Genomic DNA, 19087 nt, shown 5'->3' with positions numbered 1-19087 from the left:
CAGGCTGCACCGGAATCTGCAGATTCTCAGGTCACTTAGGAAAAATGGTATAGTATTTGCATCTTGCCCATGCACTTCCTCTCGTAACCTTAAATCATCTCTAGACGACACCTAATAGAATGCAAATGCCGTATAAAGCGTGGCTATGCTGTCTTGCTTAGGGAAAAATGACAGGTAAGTCTGTATACCTTACATGTGCAATGCTGCAGTTCCCCCTGGATATGGCTGGTTGAACCCATGGGTGTGCAGCTACAGCTACGAAGCCCACGTACAGAGAGGCCAGCTGCACCACGGGCTGTGTTCTGTGCCCCAGTGGAATGGTATTTAGAGGGAGAGCCTCTGGGAGCCAGGAAGGTGGAAATGAGGTCATGAGGGTGAGACTCTCATGATGATACGAGGGCCCTCGTAAAGAGACACCAGACAGCATGTGTGACCACATCTGCTCGCTCTGCCATGCGAGGACGCAGCAGGACGCTGGCCTGAGACAGCACGCAGCAGCACCCCAAGGGCACCCCAGTTTCAGTCTTCTATCCTCTGGAGCTGTGATGAAATAATTTCAAGTCAGCCAGCACAGACCTTTGGTTATGGCTGCCCAGGCTCCTACGGAGATCCATCTGACGGCTGTGTCTTCACACACAAGGAATGCAGTCAGATGGGGCCGTCAGGGTGGGCCCTAGTCCAGTGTGACTGCTGTCTTATAATGTATCTATATTTGAATGGCAGAGTTATAGACTGAGAAGGACAGAGAGAGAGAGAGAGATCTTCCAACTACTGGTTCACTCCCCAGATGGCTGCAACAGCCAGCACTGAGCCAGGCTGAAGCCAGGAGCCAGGAGTTCCATCTGGGCCTCCCCTGGGGTGACAAGGGTCCAAGTACTTCAGCCATCTTCCATTGCTTTCCCAGGCCATTACAGGAGCTGGATCGGAGGTGGAGCATCTGGGACACGAACCGGCCCCCAGATGGGATGCTGGCATTACAGGCGGTGACTTTACCTGCTGCATAACACCAGCCCATGACTAGTGCCTTTCTAAAATGGGGAAATTTGGATACAGAGACAGGCATGCATTGAGGGAAGATGATGGGAGGGGACAAGATCTTCATCTGCTAGCCCAGGAGAGGGGGCTGGCACAGACCCTTCCCTCACGGCCTCGGACAGGACCAACCAGGCTGAGATGTCCTGACTTCCAAACCCCCGAACCGTGGGACAACACGTCTCTGTTGTCTAAGACTCATGGCTGCTGCATCCCTGCTCCTGAGAAACGCTGGGTAGCCTGACTGCCTATCGGGAAACGGAGACCTTGTGAGAGTCAAACATTCTAGGGAAAGGCCAAAAGACCCGGGATGGTCTACTAATAAAAAATCCTCTTAACTTGGACTTCTCCATTTTAAAACAGTAAGTTTAGGGACCAAAAATTCACTATGCCTGTAGGATAAAAAACTAATTAATTTACAAGTCATTTTTCCTTGCTGTATATACTTAAAGGCTTGGGAACTTATTGCTGAAGCAAAAATACTGTGATTTTTCTTAAGCTCTATAGTTATTTTTTAAAAGGGTGTATTTATTTATTTGAAAGGCAGAGAGAGAACGAGAGAGAGAGAGAATCTCTTCCATCCACTGGTTCGCTCTGTAATTTCTTTTTAGTTTACTCTATTAAACTTAGGTTGAAACACACACTTCATGGAATTTGCTTAGAAAAATATTAATATGCTCATTTTTAAAACAATGCCACATAACCACACCGATTTGGATACTGGCTGATACAGTGTATTATGTTTTGACAAGCAATGCTAACTGAACTGAACATATCAGACCACTTACAAATTTTATTACTAAGGCCTTTTAGGGTTATGATACCGCACAGCAGTGAAGACACCGCCGGCACACCTACACCCCTACCGGAGGGACCAGGCTGGAGTCCTGATTCCGCTTCCGACTCCAGCCTCCTGCGAACGCACATCCTAGGAGGCAGCAGGGACGGCTCAGTCCCTGAGTCCCGCCCACCCACATGGGAGACCCAGACTGAGTTCCTGGCTCCCAGCTTGGGCCTGAGCCTGCCCCAGCTGTTGCAGGCATCTGAGGATTGAACCACAGCATGGACGATCTCTCTTTGCCTTTATAATAAATAAACAATTAATTTAAAATTTTAATTATACTGATTTTATTTTCAGCAACAAGCTGTTGGAGATTCAAGTATCTGATTTTTCAGTTACAAGAGAAAGTCCTCTAAAGAGCATGGCAGACAGCGAAGCCAATGCTTTGAATACAGTCTCCATGGCAACATGGGCCGAACACAGCCTGGTGGATGAAATGAAAGCCACAAACGCTCCGTTTCAGACCCCAGCACTGACTGTCCACAGAAAGCCACGTCTCTATGTCAGCATTTCACCTCTGCCGTAAACACGGTCACCCTGGCTTTCTCTACAAAAGGACACTGCCCAAGCCCTTTGTTCTCCATATGCTCAGTTTACTAGGTTGGTGCTAGCACGCCCGTGTTCTGCAACAACGTACGGTTATTCGCGCTGAGCTTCTAGGTTATAGCAGGGAGTCAGTTGCAGTAACAGGAAATGCACATACCGGATACCCCAAATTTCACACAGTGATAACGTCGTCAGTGAGGAACCTACTTTGTTTCCATAAATGACATAATGAAAAGAAAGCTTATGCTTTAAATGGATATTTAGAAATTGATCCACTGCTGAGGGAACAGCCTACGCACGGCTGCATCTACATTGTCCTGTCTCCACTAAGGGTGCGTCTTCTACGGAAGGATGTACAGTAACAGTGCATACGGATTTTAACCGCGGCTTAAGGAACCAAGACTTTCCTCTAATGGTATCTTGCCAATTTCAAGATCATTTGCTAACCACACAACAAAATTCAGAAATTAACAAGTTGCTGGCTACAAAGTAGACACTAAGAGTTAACATTTAACTTGGTATTCGATACACTCCAGCACTTCCTGGACTCCTCACAATGCCCTCATCAAGCCAGCTGTCAGCATCGTTTTATTGGTGACAACACTGAGCTCAGAGATGCTCATGAGTTTGTCTTCGGTCTCCCAGTGCAGGGGCTGGAATCAGAGCCTGTGCACCTGACCACTATGTGCTACTGCTTGTCACAGGGCTGTCTACTTCATTGCTAACTTTATTTATGTAGTAGATACACTTGGAACCAGGATCAGCCCTTTGACTCTTAATTTAAATGCAATTCCACAAAATTTGGCTATCTGATCACCAAAGATTAGAAGTACCAAACTAGAAAGGTTTGAAGCAGGGCTCCTGTAAGCAGAAGACATTAAAAATACTGAAAATTGAAACAGGAACTGAAAGTATTGCAAAATGGAATTATCCAGAGCAAGCAAAAGCTACACACGGCTGGGGAGGGCCTGCGCAGGGAGATGGAAGTGGCAACACCATTTGGTGTCGTTTCCACGCCAGGCATTGCCTTCGCCGTCTCTGGGGCTCACAATGGCCCCGACACACAGGCTGCTCAGTCCCTGCTTCAAGGCTCCAAGGGCAGCAGCTGAGAGAGGCTAACAGCCCGCCCACGCTCTCACAGCACCAGAGCCAGGCCTATCAGCTGCGACGGCCACGCTCTGACCGCTGCACCACACTGCCTATCCTGCAAGAATTCAGCAAAGATCTTGGAAAGGTTTCTATTAAGACGACTGCAACAGAAACGCTTCTTGGCAGCAAGGAGGGGCAAGAAGCTTACGTTATCCGGAAAACGTACTCACCCCAGGACCCCACACTTGAGGCATTACAGTATTTTTTTTTAACTAAAAGTAATTCAAACTTAGAAAAATACATAAGCTAGGAGCGTGGACATGCAAGATTTTTCATATGATATCCTATCTTTAACAGTCTGGTTTTTTTTTTTTTAGCCACAGTACCAATGGTGGGGTTTTACTTAGTGAATATTTTTAGCAAATCAAGGCATTCTGCCAAGAAATAAAGTGGCACGAGAATGCCATTTGGAAGGTGATAAATTCAAAACACAAACACGGCACACGTTCATGTGCACACACACACACACACGGACGTAAGTCACTCACTTTCAGTCATGCTAGTTACGCAGAAGGGCAGCGCTTGTACCATTACATCTTTTTTTCTTGCATCCCTTATTGCCTGAAAGTAATTGTGAACTGGGGAATGGCAGGAAAACATTCCCACAGAGAACGAGCTACTCTAAACAATACATCCAATATGACTTTTCTGTCTATGACCAAAAGTTAACACACGGAAGCCCAGTGTTACCGTGATGCTAAACACGCATTTGCTCAATCTCAGGAAGCAGATCACGCTCCCTGGAAGCTGCTGACTTAATGCCTCGCGCGGTCCCCTCCCCGCTCCCCACAGGCAGCCCCGCCCAGCACCCTGGTGCCCACTTAGCAAGATTACCCCTGGTGCAGCCCGGCCATGGGCGTCTCTCTCAGGGGAAAGAGCTTGGGGTAGACGATGGTGAACATGGGCTCGCTACACCGGTGACAGTGCCCCAGGGGGCAGTGCAGCAGTTCCAGGAGGCTTCTGGGTAATGAGATTGGAGACAGAAAGTTCAAATCTGGAACATAAAGAGAAAATCACACACACAGTTAAAAATCAGATTTCGTTAAATGGCTTCTTAGAATTTTCCCTTTGCTTCCAAGTAAGAGTAGTGTCGTGTTCAAAGCTGATGGGCACTGAGTAAACATCAAATATTATTTGGATGGATCATTTTACATTTTTGATACTAAAGGAAAACATAGTCCGCTCTTTAAAGAGCAGCCCAACCAGAAGCCATTCTACAGCGCAAGCAAGGGAAGAATGGGGTCAAATATTCTTTAAGAACAAAGGTCAGAAAGTCTCCAATTTACTCAGAGAGGGTTTTGGGAGCTTTGACAGGAGCCAGAGCATTCAAAACGGACGGGACTGACTTCCCTGACGTTCTCTCCACGTCTGTTGGGCAATTAGTCCATCAAGCATCAATCAAGGCTAAGTCATGTTCATTGAAAAGACTGAAAAGCAAGACATCAAAGAAGATGAAACCAAGCTTCCGTCTCACTCCCTGGGACCATCAGTAATAAAATCAGGGCTCCTCCTCCTGGCTTGGTCTGAGCTACCTGGAAGAGCCGTCTCAGGCAACACAGGCCGGTGGCCCTGGCAGTTAGGTCTGGAACACAACTACACACTGGGTTTCTTTTTATTGATTGATTGATTGATTGATTGACAGGCAGAGTGGACAATGAGAGAGAGACAGAGAGAAAGGTCTTCCTTTGCCGTTGGTTCACTCCTCAATGGCTGCTTCCTCCTGGTCTCCCATGCGGGTGCAGGGCCCAAGCACTTGGGCCATCCTCCACTGCCCTCCTGGGCCACAGCAGAGAGCTGGACTGCAAGAGGAGCAACCGGGACAGAATCCAGCGCCCCGACAGGGACTAGAACCTGGTGTGCCGGCGCCGCAGGCGGAGGATTAGCCTAGTGAGCTGTGGCGCCAGCCCACACTGGGTTTCTAAGGATGAGCAACATCCCGCAGAGACAGGAATGTTCACAACAAGGTGAGTACAAAAGTTATCCACTCGCCCATTGGAAGGAAATAATTAGCTTCTTGTTTTCTCTTCTATCCCGATTCATCAGTAACCACTCAGGAAAGCGCAGTGCACTCACCGGTTTTCTGTTTACTTTAAGACAACCTAGCTTTGCACGAGGCATTCTTGGGGGGTTGATGCTAGGTATTCTTCTATGGACTTTTTTCCCTTAGGTAAAGACATTTCACAGCTTTAAAAACACTTGCAATGAATTTTTCTTATTACTCCTGCCTAGTTCCTTACAGTCTTTCGGCTCTAAACCCCACAAGCTGACGAAGCGTGTGCACTGGCAAATCCCTCCCGAGAGCGCGGGCAGTAGAGAACAGGCCCGCGGCCCTGCGCATCTCCTCCTCGCGTTCTCAGATGCCAGGAGGCAGCAGGGCCAGAGCCTGCTCCGCAGAGAGCGCACCTGACTGCTCTCCCCACGTCTGCCGGCACCTGCCACCTGACCCAACACCGGTGCCCCGGCTTCAGCCACTTCCGTTGTACCCAGAGCCTGCATTCTGATGAATCCTCTTACGTCTGTGGGGCTGACAAAGGAATCGGCATTGCCAAAATATTACGTTTTCTCTTCCGCAAAAGGACTTGGAGTGACTCACAGATGGTACAAACAGGGCCCGCACTGCGGCTGCACCAAGCCTCCGCCCGCGGCGCCAGCTCTGTCCCGGCTCTCTGCTCCGGCCAGGGAGGGCAGTGGACGGCGGCCCCAGTGCTCGGACCCTGCACCCACGCGGGAAACCTGGGGAGCCCCCGGCTTCGATGAGCGGAGCCCCGGCCGCCGCAGCCATCGGGGAGGCCCGGCGGCGGGGACCTTTCCCTCTGTAACGCTGCCTCTCGGATAAACACGTCCTGCCGCGCTAACATGCACCACGGAGGCCGGGCAGGGGCACGGCCGGCCTACCTCTCCGCAGGCCGTGGTACGCGTGGTGCAGCCGTCTCATGGCCAGCTCCTGCAGCGGCAGCACGCGGTCGCTCTCCGTCCCGATGGCCTTCACCTCGGCCGGCAGGGACACGGTCAGCTGCCCGGAGGAAAAGGAAAGCAGCTTCACCTCGGGCACGTGGAGGGGGGCGCCGCAGCTGGGGACGACACACACCACAGCGCCATGAGCGACGCGACCCAGAGGCGGCAGCGCACTTCCGGCCGCGGCGACATCCGGGTCCCTCAGGCCCCGGCCCGGAAGCCGCCATGCCCCGACGGAAGTCACTCCCTCATCCTGGGGCCCAGCTGCAGCCACGGCCGGGCCCGACGGGCTGTGTTACCTAGCTTCTGTTCCTGCTCACTGTGCAGCCCTCTCCCATCTCTGCTGTTCGAAGCGTCCAAAACTGAAGGGCAGACAAGTGCTGTGTTCAGTTACGTGCCTTGGTGTCACACAGCTAAACCCACGCAAGATGGGACGCGGGCCCATGGGCAGTGTCTCAGGGCGCGGGGAGCGACCGCGACTCTGCGCGGGATCATCAGAGAGGCTTCCTGGGCAGGTGCCGCCTGCGCCCAGGCCTTGAAGGGCGGCGGAGACTCGGGGTCGGGGCCCCGGGGGACACGGCCTCGGGGAGCGGGTGCCCGCAGCGAGAGCCCCAGAGACCCGCGGAGGGGCCTGCGTGGGCGCTCGGCTGAGGACGGTCAGCACGGGCGAGGCCACTGCGTGAGACCCGTGCGGGGCCCCCGGAAGGAATGGCGGGGCACCCTGTCCACCGCCTGCACGGGGCTGAGGGGAGCGAGAGCCTGGTCACCCCACTCAGACGTGGAGGCGGGGCTCACGGGGCCCTGGTGGAGGGACAGCGGGGTCTGAACCCGGCAGCGGGGACCCAGCACCATGGTAGCCAGACCCAGAAAGGTCCAGCTGTTCAAGTGTCTTCACCGCGTCCCAGAGGATGGTCAAGGATAGCTACAGAACTCGAAGCATCCAGCACTCAACGTGGCAGGACTCATACTGTCTAGCAGCCAATAAAAAAGTACCCGGTTTGCGAATCAGTAGAAAACTACGACCTATAGTGAGGAGAAAAACCATTCGATCAATCAAGACCCGATGGTGTTAGCACTGATGTAAAGGCCGCGATAATAATCTTTGTAATTATTACTGCATAGATGAAAGAAATGTTTTGATTTTTACCTAGAGAAACTAGAAATAAAAGAGCAAATTAAGCCCTAAGTAAACAGAACACAGTAAATAAGAGAGCATCAAGAAATCAGTGAGGTAGAAAACAGAAAAATCAATAAAAACAAAAGCTGAATCTTTAAGCAGATCAATAAAATTGATAACCTCTAGCCAGACTAGTCAGAGAGAAGGCACAGATGACCGTTATCAGGAATGAGAAAGGTGACATCACCCAGATTCTGGGGTAATAAAAAGGTAAAATGGAACTTTATGCCAACACAAAGTCCTTGAAAGGGACACATCGCTAAAGCTTACTCAAGAAGTATACATGCTGATCAGCCCTACAGCTACTGAGGAAGTTGAATTCGTAGCTGAAAATCTTTCCACAAAGAAAACTTCAGACTTAAGATGGCTGCAGTGGTACATCCTATCACACATTTAAAGAAATGTTGCATACAGACTCTTAAAAGAAATAGCAAATGTTGGCATAGTTCCCAGCTCTTTCTCAACTCATTCCATGGATCCAGCATTATCCTGATACCAAAGCCAGAAAACAAATAGCAAAAAATGAGAGAAATCACTGATGAACATAATTGGCAAAATTATAAACAAAATTTTAGCAAACTGAATTCAACAATGTATAAAGTCACTCTAAATAAATGAAGTTGATTTTATTAATGCAAGATTGCATTGCCGGCGCTGCAGCTCAATAGGCTAATCCTCCGCCTGTGGCGCCGGCACTCCAGGTTCTAATCCCGGTCGGGGCGCCAGATTCTGTCCCGGTTGCCCCTCTTCCAGGCCAGCTCTCTGCTGTGGCTCGGGAGTGCAGTGGAGGATGGCCCAAGTCCTTGGGCCCTGCACCCGCATGGGAGACCTGGAGAAGCACCTGGCTCCTGGCTTCGGATCAGCGTGGTGCGCCGGCTACAGTGCGCTGGCTGCAGCAGCCATTGGAGGGTGAACCAACGGCAAAAGAAGACCTTTCTCTCTGTCTCTCTCACTACCCACTCAGCTTGCCCCCTCCTCAAAAAAAAAAAAAAAAAAAAAAAAAAAAGATTGCATTAATACTAGAAAACCAGGGGCCAGCGCCTTGGCTCACTTGGCTAATCCTCCGCCTGTGGCACCGGCATCCTCATATGGGCACTGGTTCTAGTCCTGGTTGCTTCTCTTCCAGTCCAGCTCTCTGCTGTGGCCCGGGAAGGCAGTGGAGGATGGCCCAGGTGATTGGGCGCCTACACCTGCATGGGAGACCAGGGGGAAGCACCTGGCTCCTGGTTTTGGATCGGCGCAGCACCGGCCGTAGCGGCCATTTGGGGGGTAAACCAACGGAAGGAAGACCTTTCTTTCTGTTTCTCTCTCTCACTATCTAACTCTACCTGTCAAAAAAGTAAAGCAAACAAACAAAAAAACCAATGTCATTAGAAAACCAGTCATTTTTAAGTCATTAATGACTTTAAAAAACTATATAATTATTTTATGAGGTGTAGAAAAAGCTTCTAACACAGCTAACATCCATTCCTAATTTGTAAAGTCTCGGCAAACCAGCAGTAATATCCTCATCTGATCATAGAAACCTATGAAAAATTATCAGTTAAATTTATACTTAATGCTGGAGGGTTGACTTCTCTCTCTCTGAAAGTTCAGCAGTATGACAAACACGTTGGTTTTCACCACTTATACTTAACACTCTACTGGAGCTTTTACCCAGCTCATTGCAATACAGCAAGAAAAAGAAATAAAAGGTAACTAGATTTGGAAGAAAGAAATAAAACTGTCTTTATCCACAAGATACGATTCTGTATGTAGGAAATTCAATGCAATCTACAAAACTATAATATACTGTTAAGAAATGAAGATATTCACTGTGATAATGGGATAGAAGACACACTTCTCCCCAAATTGATCTATAACTTATACATATTCAAAAACATTTTAAAATATACATTGAAAACCTGATTGTAAAAGTCATACAGAAATGCAAAGCAACTAAAATAGCCAAAACAATTTTCGAAAAAGAATTTGGAAGAGTAACATCACTGTGCTATGACGGAAGCTTAATAACTGAGACAGACTGGTACAGGTGTGAAAACAAATAGAGCCATGGCGCAGACAGAGGATCCAGAACCAGACTCACAAACAGATGGACAAGCTCTTGGCATCAGTAGAAATACAATATAGTACAGAAAGTGCAGTATTTCCAAAAATGGGTATTGGACCAACTGGATATCCATAGGCAAAGAAAGGAACTCCAGTCACACCTTGTACCTAACATACAGATGAACTCAAAATGGATCACGGACTTAAATAAACTAAACCCACACAACTTCTACATTAAAACATAGGAAAAAAAAAATCTTTGTGACCTTGGGTTACATTAAAAGTATGATCCATAAAGGAGCAAACTGATAAACTAGACTTCATCAAAATATAAAATATCTGCTCTTTAAAAGGCCTTCTTAAGGAAATGAAGAGATAAGCTGGAAGAAAATATTTCTAAAGCACTTATATGATAAAGGGCTTGTCCCTAGAATCTATAAGAAATTTTACCTCAACAGTAAGAACGCAGACAACACAGTGGAACATCGGTAGATGACTTAAGCAGACATACACCAACGCAGAACTTTGGAGGGCAAAAAAGAGGTGAAAAGATACTCACCCTTGGTCACTAGAGACATGCAATCTAAAACCATAATGAAATGCAAACGACACCAATGAGAACGGGTAAAACAAAAGACTAATTATTCCAAGTGCTGGGAAAAACATGCGAGAACTAAAAATCTCATCTTGCCAGTGGGAATGTAAAGTTATACAATTCATTTCAAGAAGTCTGGCAGTTCCTTAAAAAGATATTGTATGACCCAGCTACCTCTTATTGTATTATTTCATCCAAGGAAATGAAAGTCGAGGTCCATTAAAATCTGTATACAAATGTGCAGAGCAGGTTTATCTACAATAAAGTAAAAAACTAGAACCAACACAAACGTCCATGAACTGAATGGAGACAACCTGTGGTATATCCATATAATGAAATATTACTTTTCAATAAAAAGAAATGAATTACTGATAGACATTACAGTCATCTTCTGAGTAAGTCAAGCCAAACAAGAAGAGTGTATATTATTTGATTCATTCGTATAAAACTCTAGAAAATGGAGATTAATCTGAGGGACAGACACAGATGAGTGACTGGCAGAAGGCGGGAGGAGGGATAAGAGGGGACAATTCCTGAGGGGCACAGAAACTGGGAGTGGTGAATGTATTTGCTATCTTGGCTGTAGCAATAACTGCACAGGTGTATCATAGGTCATAACCTATCAGATTCTAAACTTCAAGTATGTGCAATTTATTATGTCAACTACATATCAATACAGCCACTGTTGAAAAATAAAAAACAAAGCAAAAAAAAAAATCAGAAGAGCAGGCGATTAATAGACATAAAAGATGAAATTGATAAAAGGAAACAGAGTAGAAAGGGTAAGTAAAGGGGCTGGTGTGGCGTAGTGGGTGAAGTGCCACCTGCAATGCTGGTATCCCATATGAGCGTTGGTTCAACTCCTCACTATTCTGCTTCTGATCCAGCTCCCTGCTAACGCACCTGAGAAAGTAGCAGAAGGTGCCCCAAGAGCTTGGGCCCCTGCCACTCATGTGGGAGACCTGGAAGAAGCTCCTAACTGCTGACTTCAGCCTGGCCCAGTCCTGGCTGTTGTGGCCATTTGGGGAGTGAACCAGTGGATGGAAGATCTCAATCTCGATCTCTCTTTCTCTAACTCTTTCAAATAAGTAAATAAATGTTAAAAAAAAAAAAAAAAGGAAATGGTAAGTAAAACTAAAACTTGGTTCCTTAGAGACTCCCCCTGTCCCCCTGGAGGGACACTGGTCTCCAGAGCCTATACAGGAAGGTGGAAGACTGGTCAACCTGTCACACCAAGGGGTGTTGTTCCTGCTTGGAGTAAGTACGATTTGAAAGTAGAGGCATCTCAGGAACTGAGTCCAATTCTGAGTCTCAGTCTGAAGCTGGGTTAGTAACTGCCAGTAGCGCCAGTGCCCAGCACTCTGTGGCAAAATGTCACCGAGTCAGAGTCCAGCCAGGAGTCAGAAACCACATCAGGAATATGAACAGTGACAACTGTCAAGACAGGCTAACTCAGCAAGAGGGCTCTCAACTACTAATAGGGGTTTAGATAGCAACAGCAGAAAGCAGCTCCCATCTCTAGAATTTAGGACGTGTGGAGACGGAAGTTACCCAGAAAAGTGGAAGTTCCCTGGAACCCTGTCTCAGGACCAGGAGAAACGGTTAAGATCTGAACACTACAAATATCTGTATGTGGTTCCCCAATAGGATGACCACATTGAAGAAAATGAATTTTGGGAAATGTCTTATTTTTTGTGTGAACTTGGTAAGGCTAAGTGTCCACATACTTGGTCAATTACCAGTCAATTACCAATTACCACTATGAAGGCCTTTTTAGATGATAGTAACGTGCAAGTCAGCAGACTTGAGTCAAGCAGATGACGCCCCATCCAATCAGTCAAAGGCCTTCAGAGCGAAAGACTGGGGTCCTCCTGGGAGGAGGGGATTCTGCCTCCAGAGCTTGCAGACTTAAACCACAGCACCACAGTCTCCTGCGTTTCCAACCTGCTGTCCTGGCCTGCGGACCCACAGTCACGTGAGCAGAACCCAGGATACACACACATGGTCAAGCAATATCATTAATTTGTTTCTAAACCTTATGGTCACATTGCAGTATAAGAACTTCGAGCAAAGCCATACAAAATTAAAATGTAGTATGAATATTTATTTCACACTGGTACTGTCCCAACAGTTGCTGCTTCTTAACCCAATCGTGGGTCAGTGCTCCACAGACGACGCCCAGAGAATTCCACAACACAGAAGATGAGGCGTAGAAAGTGGAAGGCCAGATTTTCCCCAACACCCTCCTGGTTTCTAATTATTAAAAAGACAGGTGTCCGATTAAACAATTGAAAAGTCTCACATTAACAAGTAAGTGCATCCTTGTTTTATATAAAGTCTAATTTCCCTTTAACAGTTTTTTTGCAGATGTTCCCACCCTTCACCACTGGATGTAAGAAGTTAATTAAATTCATTGAAAGATTCCTTTATTAAATGCCTCTGTGGTTAACACTGGAAGAGGTGCTGCAGGTAGGTCAGAAGCAGGCCGCAAGGGAAGCATTCATTCGGCAGGGACCTCTCAGCTGTCCCTTGGGCAGCCTCTCCTGACTACACAAGAGACTAAGCAGCCATCCCGTCCCTGCTCTCAAGCAGCTAGTGCAAGAGCTGAGGATGTACCCGAGTGCAGTCCCGATTCCAGACAGAGGAGGAGGGAGGCAGTGTGCCCACTGCAGCCGTTAGGAGCACAGGCAAGGAGGCAGATGGTAACACTACCAGTGACTTGCTTTCTGACCCCAATCTAGTTAATCTCTCTGAGCTTTATTTTCTTCATTTCCAAAATGGGGATAATAGCACAGGGGTTGCTGGGAGGATTCTGTGCAATAATCAGATAAATCAGTGAGCACCTTGCCTGGTACACAGCAGACGCGAAGCGGTATTTGCAGGTGTGCTTTGTCTTTATCATTATTTATTAGAACACACTAAGATTAGGGTGATGACACTCCAGGGGGCAGGGACAATATGAACACAGACTCAGCTGTGTGAACGCACAGGGCACACAGAGTCAGATGGTCCCATGGGCTAGCCTGCCAGGCAACTGGAAGGGAACGGCAAGAGAGAGAGAAGGCCCGGAGAGGCACTTGCCGGCTCATCCAAACCAGAAGTCATAATGCAGTGACTTGTCAGCCCAGGGGATGGAAGCCCCACCCTGCTTCTGTTCACATGGCATGAAGTACAATTAGTCGGTGATTATTAAACCCTAGTATCTTCGATTTATAACTCAGCAGTTTTTATTATTTTAGATTAAATGCCAAGGTATTTACAAAAAAAGATTTGCAGTGAACCCTCAACTGTGTTATTAAAATGAGTCAACATCTGTTACAAATGTTAGTGCCTTTGGCTTAATAGAGAGAATCTGCAACAATTAGTAGACAATTTCCTTTCAAATCAGTATTTTTAGAACTGTCAATCAGCATTTAGCCCCCAACAAGCTAAGTGGTAATATCCTCTTGCTATTGAGATTTTGCTACATATAAGTTCCACAACACCTATGTGATTTAGCAAATTAACTCATATGTATTTTCACATTAACAATGTGTTAAAAAGTAAAGATTTGGTCTAAATTCCCTTAGCAAAAGCACTCAAAGAACCATCTTTTATTCTCCAAAAAGGGCACTAAGTTGTCCACTTGTTCATGGCTGTGAGGACTGCAACACATTTACTCTTCTTTTTTAGTTTAAATGAGAAGGAAAAGCCTAATGGGAAGAAGTGGCTATGAAGGAAGGAACCTAAGCCACCCAGGAGGAACAGACTCTGATGTGCGTGAGGAGGCTGGCAGCGGGCAGAGGTTTCTACGGCTGATAGTGCATTTATTCTGCCTGCGTTCTGGAAGGGTATTTTGCTGGATGTGTAATTCTGAGTTGATTTTGTTGTTGTTGTTGTTGTTTCCTTCAGCATTTTCAAAATGCTGTTTCATGTTTTCTGGCCTTCAAAGTTTCTGATGAGACGCTAACAGTCTTTTTCTAGTTGCTCCTTGGTAATGGTTCCTTTTCCTCTGGTTGCTTTCAAATGTTATCTTTTGTTTTCGGCAGCTTTGCCCAGGTGAGGATTTCTCTGCTCACCTGTGTCCTGCTCAGGGTTCACGGAGCTTCCTGGAAATGTGAATTTATGTCTTCCATCAAATTCGGGGAATTTTTAGAAGTTATTGCTCCTGCCATTTTTGATGCCGTTGCTGCCCAAGTCTCTGCCTCCCCTGGGACAGCAACCCCAGCCTTCTCACACTCAGTAGCTGCTCCCTGATAATTCTCGTGGTATCTGCTGGACTCAAACTGCAAACTCTGTGTCTTCCTCTGTCTGTGTCTACGGTCATTTCTGTTTTCCATCTTTTTTTTCTGTGTCTTCAGGTTGGATTATTTCTACTGATCTACCTCCAAGTCAACTGACTTCCTCTACATATTTGTACCTGTTCTGCCATTATGTCCATCAAGCAAAAATTTTATTCCAAATACTGCATTTTTAATTCTAGAATTTCCATCTTTTTTTTTAAATAAAAAATATTTGTTTATCTGAAAGGCAGAGTTACAGAGAGAGGGAGAGAGATCTTCCATCTGCTGGTTCACTCCCCAAAATGCTGTAACAGTCAGGCCTGGGTCAGGCCAAAGCATAGAGCCTGGAGCTCTATCTGGGAATCCCATGTGGGTACAGGTGCTCACGCACTTGGGTCATCTTCCACTGCTTTCCCAGGCACATTAGCCGGGAGCTGGATCTGAAGTGGAGCAGCAGGACTCAAGCTGGTGCTCATGGGATGCTGGCACAGCAGGCAGTGGCTTAACCTGCTATGCTACAAGGTGGCTTCATTGTTTTTATAAGACTTATTTCACTATTTTTTGAAAGGTAGAATTACAGAGAAGGGGGAGAAACAGAGAAATCATCCATCCACTGGTTCACTCCCCAAATGGCCGCAATGGCCAGGGCTGGCCAAGCCGAAGCCAGGAGGCTAGTACTTCATCCAGGTCTCCCATGTGTATAGCAGGGGCCCAAGTACCAGGGCCATCTTGGCTGTCTTCCCAGGCACAAGAGCAGGGAGTTGGATCAAAAGCTGAGCAGCAGGGACCTGAACCGGTGCTTAACCTGCTGCACCACAATGCCAGCCCCCATGTTTCTTTCTTAAAAGTTTCTATTTTTCTGGTCTTCTCATTCCTTGCAAATCTATTTTTCTTTACATTACTGAGAACAGTTATAAGAGTTGTCTTAAAATCTTGGCCAGTTCCAACACTTTGGGTCGTTTCAGATTGGTTTCTGCTGATCTTTTCCTTGAGGACGGATCACAGTTCCTGGTACTGTACACACCATGTAATGTTCAGCTGTATCCTGGACATTGTGAAAATCAGACTGATGCTCTGGAGTGTTAATGTCTTTTTCAGAAGTAATTAATTTTGCTAGAATCAAACTGCAAACTCTTTCTTGAGTGACAGCTTAAAGCACACTTCAGCTCCTTTGTGGCTAAGCTGCTCTGGACCTGTCCACGGGGCTGTGGTGCATACATACAATATTAGTGGGATCTGGCTGTGCCGGCAGCCCCCACATAAACATGAACAGTGATTTAAAGGGCATTTTTAGTGTAATAGTGTAACTTGGAATGCAGAATGCATTGTTCCTGCAAGCAATTCTATTACCTTCAGTGGTTACATTAACAAACCATGAGTGGGTTATTAAATCAAACTATTCCTAAATCCAGTTACAACAGCTCATATTCTCTCTCTCTCTCTCTCTCTCACACACACACACACACACACACAGAGACAGGAAAAGCAAAGCTTTGGTTTTCTTTTTCTCATATAATCAGATAACTGGAAAAATAAACTCAGATGGGATAGCTTTTACCATGAAGTTCTCCTAAGTACGCAAATGTGCCCCTTGCCACTCTCTAAAGCTCTAACATAGGATGGTGGGCTTTTTAGGTGTGATTTAGAGGACCCAAAGACATTCGCTCCTGTAATAACACCACCACCACTCAGGAAACATAAGAATCATACTTGGCATTGAAGCTGGAAAGGGGCATGGACACAATGGACTGTGTCAGCCAGAGTCGGGGTCCGCTCCAGTGGTCCTCCCTCCCAGGAGGCACGCCTGTGCAACACCCCCACCCCCACCACGAAGAGGACTGACCTGTGTGTCCAATAGGGTGTAACAGAAATGGTGGTGTGTGGCTTTGAGCTAGGTCATGGAAGCCAGCTCCATGTTCTAAATTTTCACCACTCTACCTTTCTTATAGTATTTATTGTTTGGATTACAGTTATTTTTGCCTATCAGGATAAGCAGCTAAATTATCTTCATCTTTCTCAATTTCTAGCACAGCTCTGACTTGCTGGTTAACATTCAATAACTTTTGACAAATGCATCAACATTTAAGGGGGATGTTCGCATTTGTATGAATCCCCAAGATAATTCCATGAGACTTCTGAGAGTTGTTGAAATTGTGCATCATTTATTATGCAATTTTAATACATTTTATGCCCCATTCTCTATTTTCCCCTCTGGGATGCAAAACTGAATATATATCTTTTAGATATTATCCACAGGCTTCTAAAGCTTGTATCCATTTTCCTCTGCCGTTGCTCCAATTCTCCTAAGATCCTTCACCTAAAAGGGTATCGCAGCTGTCAGTGACAGCGCAGCAGCAGCAGAGGCCGCATGTCCTTGTGTGTGCACCTGCGCTGAGCTAAAGCAGTGTGTCAGAGCAGTGGAGGACCAGGCGAGCTGACCCCTCAGCTCTCGGTTTAAGTATCTCCTTAGAGAGAACCAGCACTGAGTAAGAGTCACTTATTGTTCGCCAACTCCCTGGCTAGCATAGGAGGTCCACAGGGCAGGTGCTCCATTGTTTGCCCATCAGTGTAGGCCCAGGGACCAGCACAGAGAGCAGAGCGGTTGCTCAATGCTCAGTGCATGCTCACTCATGGAACTGAACCAAAACTTTGTGCAGAATCCTGAAGCACACTCTCCAGGCTTCGAGCCATAGGTAAGGCAGTAAGGACCGCCACTCTGACTTGGTACAGGGAGTCCCTTTCACATTTCAACAGGTGAAAGGGACAGAAAGCAGGGCGCTCGTAATTCTGCTGTCAAGACGTGAGCAGTCACTATGTCCTAAGAATCTGAATAAATATTGTCACAGAAATTCTACATAGATAAGTATCTTTTTTTTTTTTTGGTGCAAGATAGGTTGGCTAAAACCCATGCCTCTGGGATCACAGGTCACTGGGGATCACTGTTTATACGCTCACTGCTACTAATACTAGAATACTGGTTGTTTGATACTACCCTGCTAGTAACAACTTTATTTATTTTTTAGTACTATCAAAAGACAGCAGTGACAAACGTAAACGACTAGCTAATACTTTATGTTTTTCCCCACGATTTATTGTCTCAGTGATCTGGAGTGCCCATACAATTCACTGGCACCACTACTGGACACCAAGGCACAGATTAGAACATCCCTCCCTAGCCAGCAGACAGAACCTCCTGGCAGTCAGTGACATGCACATCTAAACATTCAAGTACGAGGCTTCATCTTCAACAAAAGCTGCCCCTGGAGTGCAGCAGAGACTCAGCGCACATCTCAGGCCGCCCCTGGAGGCTCTGGTGCGGGAAAAGCGCCTTCCGCTTTGGGGATGGTTGCATCATGCTGTGCAGCTTGGTGACCGAGGGCATTTTAGTCACCACTTGCAAGAAATCAGGTACCAATCCTTTAGAAGCTCACTGGGATGGTGACTGACTGGTGGCACAGCTATGGACAAATCACTAAGCTAAAAACGCCGCACATTCTGCCACCTCTCCTGCACAGAAGGTTCTGGAATAAATCGCTCAGCTCGGATTTCATCAGCCCATACAGGCGCTGAACTCAACTCAGGCTTTCCCAAGATGATGACTGTATAATGTTCCCTATGGGCAGGGCCCTACTCCCAGGACTGTGCTCTCTGGAGCAACTCCAGCTCACTGCCTACCCCCTGGAACCAGGCTGGCTGGGGAACAGCTGTCTTCCTCGTGCAAACTCATTGCCACATCACACAGCATGAGCCAGGTTGTGCAGGATGCTTGGGATCAGAAAGGGAGAGTCAGGCCAGTTACATCGCGTCAGTGGCACTCCCCTGGCTACAGTCAGCAATGGGATCTTACGGCCCAGTGGTGCTGTCTTGCTCTCTGCCACTCTGGGAAGTACTCTGGGGTGGTCAGTCCCATTGCTGTGCAGGGAGAAGCTGACCCTATCTTTCTGGAAGTCCACTAAGAAGGAAAGACTACTGCCCCAGTTCGGAGTTTAGAAGACACTCATTTCTCATGCATTAAAACATATCTTTTGGTCGCTAAGGTCACAATTTATATCTAAAGACTATTTCAAGTATTGAGTGCTTAACACTTCCAATTGGTAAAATCTTGGATACTGGGGTTGTTACTGCAGCAAAACTGTCATTGCATTGGAGTTCAGAGAAAGAAAATCTTTAAGTTAACACTGCTTCTTCGTTCTGTGACGGACACTACTGAATTTATAATGGTATGTCTGGCAGGATATATTTATACATATATAAATGTTTTGGATATATATATTATGCATATATGTTATAACACATACATTATATATATTACATATGTCATCACATCATACACTTAAAATGTGCATAATTTTGTCAAGCACAATTCAAAAAAGCTGGAAAAAAATCTTTATTTCCATAGTAAAAACAACAACATGGACTCATTTTGCTTTTGACTAGCAAATAAAAGTCAACTGATGGACTGAACCCACTGCTTACTAACT

The 19087-nt window shown here is 46.5% G+C and overlaps 1 protein-coding gene across 9 annotated transcripts in view; it reads right to left on the bottom strand.

Annotated features, from left to right (window-relative positions):
* Positions 1–19087, bottom strand: part of LRRC28 (leucine rich repeat containing 28) — a 143735-nt gene that overhangs the window by 20754 nt on the left and 103894 nt on the right. For all 9 annotated transcript variants that reach the window (XR_009867238.1, XR_009867236.1, XR_009867237.1 and 6 more), the window contains 2 exons: positions 6464–6639; positions 4403–4562 (listed from right to left, as the gene is read on the bottom strand). Coding sequence is in view for 6 of the 9 variants with exons in the window: in XM_062204948.1 (XP_062060932.1) it covers positions 4403–4562; positions 6464–6639 (336 nt within the window). In the remaining 3 variants the exon portion in view is untranslated. The remainder of the gene's footprint in view (positions 1–4402; positions 4563–6463; positions 6640–19087) is intronic.

This window comes from Lepus europaeus, chromosome 11 (genome assembly GCF_033115175.1).
Source record: "Lepus europaeus isolate LE1 chromosome 11, mLepTim1.pri, whole genome shotgun sequence".
NCBI classification, from domain to species: Eukaryota; Metazoa; Chordata; class Mammalia; order Lagomorpha; family Leporidae; genus Lepus; species Lepus europaeus.
This window is presented reverse-complemented; position numbering and strand designations above follow the sequence as displayed.